At 39.7% G+C, this 7,497-nt stretch overlaps 1 protein-coding gene across 1 annotated transcript; it reads left to right on the top strand.

Moving 5' to 3' along the window:
* The first annotated feature begins 1,812 nt into the window (after nucleotides 1-1,812).
* LOC116406466 (synaptogenesis protein syg-2-like) lies at nucleotides 1,813-6,946 on the top strand. The gene is made up of 3 exons (XM_031894910.1): nucleotides 1,813-2,089; nucleotides 5,488-5,742; nucleotides 6,813-6,946. Exons 1-3 carry the CDS (start codon nucleotides 1,834-1,836, stop codon nucleotides 6,920-6,922), a joined length of 621 nt encoding a protein of 206 aa, XP_031750770.1. The 5' UTR covers nucleotides 1,813-1,833; the 3' UTR covers nucleotides 6,923-6,946.
* The last annotated feature ends 551 nt before the right edge of the window (nucleotides 6,947-7,497 follow it).

The raw sequence follows: 7,497 nt of genomic DNA, 5'->3' as shown, positions 1-7,497 counted from the left end.
TTTTTTTTTTCTTTTTAAAATTACAGAGGCATTAGGGCAGCACTGGTCATTCTCCTTTCCACAGAGCATCCAAGCGCTGAAAGGTTCCTGTGTAGAGATCCCCTGTTCTTATACTCGGCCAAGAACACTGAAGCCTCCTAAAGTGATGTGGTATATAGAAGGACAAAGATACTATTATACAGTGTTTAATAGTCAGGACAGGACAGCAGCTCTGGATACTTACGTATTGCGTACAAAACATGTGCCAGATGCAATAAACAGCTGCACCCTGCATATATCCAATGTGAGAAGTGACGATGAAGGTTCCTACATCCCAGGAGTAGATGATACAGATGCATATAATCTCAATGGTACAACAATGCGCATTACTGTCATAGGTAAGCCAGCAGTTTATTAATTATCCTAAAATATTTTTAAATGAGAGCACAGATCACATTACAACTAAAGCCTCAGCAACCAATATATGTATAACTTAAGGCAGCCATAAACAGGCTAATCCCATATGGTGTCTGGTCTGCCCAAGGGCTGTAGGACAAGTTCTGTATGAGGGGCCATACACCGTATGTTGTCCTGTTGTTCTGCTCATTCTAGCTCACAGCCTCAGTGCAGAACAGCTGCAGATCAGGCACCTACCGACATACTGGGGGGAATTCCCAAAATAAAAGTGGAGACGGATTTGTCAGATTTCCTGCCATAAGATGCCCATACACGGGCCGACTATAGCTGCCGATATGGGTCCCTTGGACCGTTTCGGCAGCTAATCGGCCCGTGTATGGGCAGAATAGAGCTGCCTGGCCGACCGATATCTGGCCTGAAATTGCCCAGATCTCGATCGGCCAGGTTAGAAAATCCGGTCGGATCGGGGACCGCATCAACGAACCGATGCGGTCCCCGATCCGACCGGATTTTCTAACCTGGCCGACTGCTCCATAGGCCAAACGATCGGATTATTTTTTTGTTAAAGCAGCTTGCTACCCGATATCGCCCACCTGTAGGTGGGGGATATCGGGTGAAGATCCGCTCGCTTGGCGTCGCCAAGCGAGCGGATCTTATGGTGTATGGGCACCCAAACTCACAAACCTTTATCTCCACTTCTGTGAATTTGTCTTTTAGGGCTCTTACACAGGGGGTTTCAGGCTGCGTTTCCCTGTGGTGGATCTCTCCTGCATTGGGGAAACACAACCCATTCTTCTGAACGGAGTTGTACTCACTGAGGTGCAGGCAAGCAATCAATGCAAGTTGTGTTCCACCTGCATTTGGTGCTTCTCTGCGCCTCAGTGAGTACAATGGGATTTGGAAAATGCGCTGTGTTTCTTCCTGCGTTCCGCTAATGCAGAATGGATTAACCACAAGGGGACACACCCTGAAACACTATTGTCTCGTTAATTAAGCAAAAACTAGAAAAATAATGTAAATGTGAAAACACGTTTTTTCACCTATTTTATGTTGGATATAAGCAACTTTTATATATATAAAATGCATATTTCTTGTTTTTACTTATAAAAGTGCTAATGAAAATAGATATAGCTGAGACAAACTGTTGTGCTTCAGGCACACACAGCCAAATCATTCATTCTTTTAGCTATAAATTCACATTATTTCAAAAAAGGTCACCATTTCTGCAGGAGTGTGCCAAGGGTTTCACTTGTTGATATGTTTTGTTTATGGCTTGCTGTAATAGCATAGGGGCCTACAATTAGGCAAGGAGAAACCCATCTGAATGAATCTGTGTAGGGTGAAACAGTTCAACCATGACACAATATGATTAACATTAACCTCCATATCGATTTCCCAGATGCCCCTTACACTATAAATCTTCAAGGGCCAACAGTAATGACGGAAGGAATCCCTGTCGCTATCAGATGCTCAGTAGAACATACCTGTGGCTCTGATCCTCCAACTCTCCGGTGGAACAAGAGGCAGTATCTGCCTAGAACAGGAAAACAATATATCTCAGAAGGGAGATGGGAAGCTATATCGGAAATAACATATTCCCCTACATATGAGGATGATGAAACTGAAATACAGTGTTCAGCCACTTACCCTAATGGGCAAACCAGCCACAATGCAGCTCCACTCAACATTATATGTATGTATTATCAACAGAATGAAAAGTGTCTTCTTTCTAAAAAAAAAATGTTAAAGTTTAATAGAATTTACTGCACAAGTAGAAGTTTCCTAATTCAACCAACATTCAACCTGATGGAGAATGGGCTATAGCTCCTTACTCTACCCGGGCACCATTCCCTATCCCAACCACTGCCGGAAAGGTTCTTCCTACTCCTGCATGTAAACAATAGTGATGAGCGAATCTATCACATTTGCTTTGCCAAAAAATTTGCAAAACTGCTGAAAAATTTGCAAGAATTAGTGAAATGTGGCTACCACTAGTTACGAGAGAAGTTTTTGGGCAGACATGGATTCATGGTGAATTTTGGTGTTTCGTCATTGGCGGATTTTTTCACAAACGGGGACCAAAATTTGTTATGGAACATTTGCCGGGCGACCAAAAAATAATGTGCGTCAAAAAAAAATTGTGGCTTTTTTTTTGACGAGCGACATTTTCTGTGTTTCCCGAATTTTTCGCTGTTTCCCGGACTTTTCCAAAGTATCACAAATTTGCGGCAAAGCAAAATGGGACAGATTCGCTCATCCCTAGCTTCCACACAACTTTTTTTGACGCAACTGTGACTTATGTTATGTTACCGCAACTTATTTGACATAACCGCGACATGTCTGACGTAACCACGACTTATTTGATGTGTCTGCGACTTTTTCCTCATTCGCCAAGTTTTTGTTCTGTTGAATTTTGTGACAGTTTTGCGAAAAAATTGGTCAATGGGGAAATGCAGGATTTAGCAGCAAATCCATGACTGGCGAAAAAATTCACTAATCACTAGTGAACAATAACAACAGCAATAAATACAAAAGAAAACACTATTCACAGTTGTTTATGTCCCACAATTAATACCTTCTTGTATGTTTTTATATAAAGAAAGAATATTAAAAACAGCTTCCCAATATACATGTATTGTTACACATTTTCCATTGTTTAAAGGGAAACTATATCCCCAGAATGAATACTTAACCAACAGATAGTTTATATTATGTTAAGTGGCCTATTAAAGAATCTCCCCAAACTGGAATATATATATCAGTAAATATTGCCCTTTTACATCCTTTCCCTTGAGCCGCCATTTAGTGATGGGCTGTGTGCTCCCTCATAGATCAGCTGACAGGAAGTGATGCAGCTCTAACTGTAACAGGAAGTAGTGTGGGAGCAAAAGGCAGAACTCTGCCCATTCATTGGCTGATGGGGCCTAGCATGTATGTGTGCCTTGGCTTGTTTGTGTGCACTGTGAATCCTATGATCCCAGGGGGCGGCCCTTAGTTCATAAAATGGCAGTTTCCTATTTAGGATTACCCAATGGCACATACTGCTAAATAAGTATATTTATATGAAAATGGTTATTTAGATGAAGCAGGGTTTTACATATGAGCTGGTTTATGTGATATATTCTTATAGAGACCTACATTGTTTGGGGATATAGTTTTCCTTTACTATTGAAAATAGTGTCTATCTGGCTTCTTATGGTCCCTGCTCTTCTGGTTCTGACTCCTGAAAAAATGAAGCCAGCTAGTCAACAGATCTGAAGGAGAACTGACTACTTTTAAACTGTTTTGAGAAAACAGAAAACGATAAAGAAGTACCAGAAAATCCCAGGTCCCAAGCATTGTGGAAATGAAAGACACCTGTAGTAAATCCTCTGTATCATCTGTGGGGTTAAATAATGTGTTTGTATCGTCTATTCTTGACTCTAAACAGATCCCCCGAAGAACATTACAGTTCTTATCAGACAGAAAGAGATACAAGAAGAAGATGATGTGACATTATCATGCTTTAGCAAATCCAAGTTGGAGATAAACAGTTATCAATGGTTCAAGGGAGTGGAAAAGATCAGGTTATCGGATAGAGACCAAGAGATTACAGTGAGGAATGTGAGCTGGCTCACCGAGCCCTATTCCTGTTCTGCATTGAATTCCCAAGGAATGGGGGAGTCTGCTCTCACTCTTATACCAGTACAGTGTATGTATGATGGCCTAGGGTTTTTGTTTTATCATTATTAACACATTTTATTCTGTGCTGTATAATAGAAAGGCTAAGGAGAAGGAAAGGCTAATAAAGAGTTAATCCCAAACTGCAGGCATACCTTCAGTTCTCTCAGTAGTGCCCTTAAGTCTCCCCATATTTCTTCCGTTCAGATGATCAGAAGCCAAACAGGAAGAAAAAACACTGAGCTGTGTAAAAAAAGTTCCCATAATGCCTCACTCCTGCACAGACACCCAGACCAAGTGAACATGCTCAGTTAGTTAGACTATGGGGCACATTTACTAATCCACGAATCCGAATCACGAATGGGAAAAAATCGTATTGGAAACGAAAATTTCGTAAGATCGCAAATATCACGAAAATACTTACGAAAAAATCGTATTAGTCATGATAATATCGTATTGGCGATCCAAAAGTCACAAAATTTTCGTACCGAACAATTGTAAACAGCAGTAAAACCTTTCCGATTTTTTCGTGCAAACGTCCGAAAAAGTTGTGCGCCATACGGAAAAGTTGTGCGCCGTACGAAAAAGTCGTGCGGACACCGGAAAAAATCAGCAAAAATACGAAATGATAGAGCATTCGTGCTTTTGTAAATGTGCCCCTATGAGTCAGCTTCCTGCTGATTGGCTCAGATCCACATTCCTAAGGGGGGGAGTGAGTTCTTAGCATTCTTGAGGGAGGGGGGAGCAGGAGAGAGAGCAGAGAACTGTCTCTGTGGCACAGGAATTGCAGACACAAGAAATCTTTTTTTTTTTTAAAGCTTACTGAGTTTTTACCTTTCCTTCCCCTTTAAGGAACAGATTAGTACATGAGTATATTGAACAGTTTGATGAGTACTTTGGTGCTTTAACATAAATTGTACAAGTGCAGTTACCAGTACTATCAATTAGCAAATACTTCTGAACAGTCTACAACTTGGAGTATGAAAGCAAACATGTAACTGGTTGCTACTACTAAATGCAGTAATGCAATTTATTACCTGTAGTTGCCATTTCTTTTTGAACCTCTGTGAAATGAGCTGCTCTTTATCTTCCAGCCTTCAGCTGAGGGAAGGGAGGGGTTTGTTTATACACAGAGCTTTTCAGAGGACTGCCAATTTGTTCTGATTGTACACAAAAGAACAAAAAGCATACTGTATTAGAACAATAGGCAAAGATTATGTTCAGCACAAGCCCTGCTCACTGCACTCATGTTGAAAAAAGGAGGTATACTGCCCCTTTCTATAAGCCCCACATGTTAATAGTTACAGTAATGGTGATGACTGTTGGTGACTGATGATTGCGATGGATGCTGTCACTAGTTGATAAAGATTTCAATAGCGTGCCAGACAAACAATATTTCTTTAATGCTGCTTTATACTCTGTTTTTTGTAGATGCCCCCAGGGAAGTGCAAATTGTTATGTATGAAAGAGAAGATGGAGGTGTTGACTTAAAGTGCAGTTTCTCAAGTAGCCGTCCTAATGTAACCCAGTTTACATGGCTGAGAAATGACGTCCCTATGATAACTCGGGCAGAGCCAATCATAACGCTGGAAAAAGCTGAAGAAAACGCAGGGGAATATCGATGTATTGCTCACAATAAGGCTGGAAATTCGTCTTCTGATAAACAAGTTGCCATTCAATTTAATGGTAAGAATTCATACATAATTCACACATAAGGACTGAAAAGATGTCAAACACCAGGTTCAGATATAACCATGGATTATACATAGTTACATAGGGTTGAAAAAAGACCAGAGTCCATCAAGTTCAACCCTTCCAAGTAAACCCAGCACCCACACAACCCACACCTACCAATCTATACACTCACATACATAAACTATATATACAACCACTGATACTAACACTAACTATTTGTGCTTAGTCACTGCCTATTCATTATTAAGCATGCATACAAGCTAACCAATCACAATCCTGTCTGTCTACTTCCTATGAAACTACAGCCCTGGAATGGAGCTTGGGCCTCTGCTCATGTCTCACTGGTGTAATCCCATGTGTGGGACCACAAGCAACTGTGACAATCCTCTATATCTTATAATGAGCAAAGTGCTAAACTGTAATTTACTCTCCCCATGTTATCCTGAATCAATTGGTACATCCAATAAATATAGGGAGAGCAGCCATGTATAGAAAGGCAACATTTTTACCTGTAAAGTAACATTGTACAAAACCCAGGGAGCGAAATATCATGGCAACACAGGTACAATTAAAACCATGCAGTAATTGCACATGTAACAACAACAAAGCTGACAGTTTTCTACATGTTCTGAGTGAAGATTTCATATTTTTGCACTGCAATAACTTATCTTTCTATTCAGCCCCTCTCCTATTCATATATCAGTCACTCTCACAAACCACTCCCTGGTTTCTAAGGTAAATTGGACCCTAGCAACCAGATAGCTGCTGAAATTCCAAACTGGAGAGTGGAACAAAAATTAAAATAATTAAGAAACTACTACTAATAAAAAATGAAGACCAATTGCAAATTGTCTCAGAATCTCACTCTTTACATCATACTACAAGTTAACTCAAAGGTGAACAACCAATTTAAACAGTTTAAAGTTTAAAATTTACTCCAAGCCAAAGAAGGCATTCGGATGAGTGGTGGAACATTTCCAAGATAATTCAGCAAGTGAAGTTGCTTTGGACTTATCCCTACTACATATTCATAGTATATATTGTTTGTTTTTGCTTTAAAGATGTTTCAACCTCAACAATCAACTACATCAACTACATAAGACTTGGCATTGGGATCCTCATTGTTCTGCTCACCTTATTCATTGTTATTTTACACTTCAGATTCTGGTAAGGCAACAGCTTTCTCTCTTTTTCAATCAGTAAGGCCTACGATTTATATAGCATGATAAACTCACACTCTCTTCTGTTTCAGGTATTATATTACTCTTTTAGTAAAGCATTTTTCTACTGCTTACTACTGTTAAATACATACAGGTATGGGATCCATTATTCGGAAACCCATTATCCAGAAAGCTCAGAATTTCAGGAAGCCCATCTCTCATAAATTCCATTATAATCAAATAATTAAAATTAAAAATGTTTTCCTTTTTCTGATATAATAACAGTACCTTATACTTGATCCCACTAAGATATAATTACCCCTTATTGGGGCAGAACAGCCCTATTGGGTTTATTTCATGGTTAAATGATTCCCTTTTCTCTGTAATAATAAAACAGTACCTGTACTTGATCCCAACTAAGATATAATTACCCCTTATTGGGGGCAGAACAGCCCTATTGGGTTTATTTCATGGTTAAATGATTCCCTTTTCTCTGTAATAATAAAACAGTACCTGTACTTGATCCCAACTAAGATATAATTACCCCTTATTGGGGCAGAACAGCCCTATTGGGTTTATTTAATGG

This window comes from Xenopus tropicalis, unplaced genomic scaffold (genome assembly GCF_000004195.4).
Source record: "Xenopus tropicalis strain Nigerian unplaced genomic scaffold, UCB_Xtro_10.0 Sca32, whole genome shotgun sequence".
Lineage (NCBI taxonomy): Eukaryota > Metazoa > Chordata > Amphibia > Anura > Pipidae > Xenopus > Xenopus tropicalis.
This window is presented reverse-complemented; position numbering and strand designations above follow the sequence as displayed.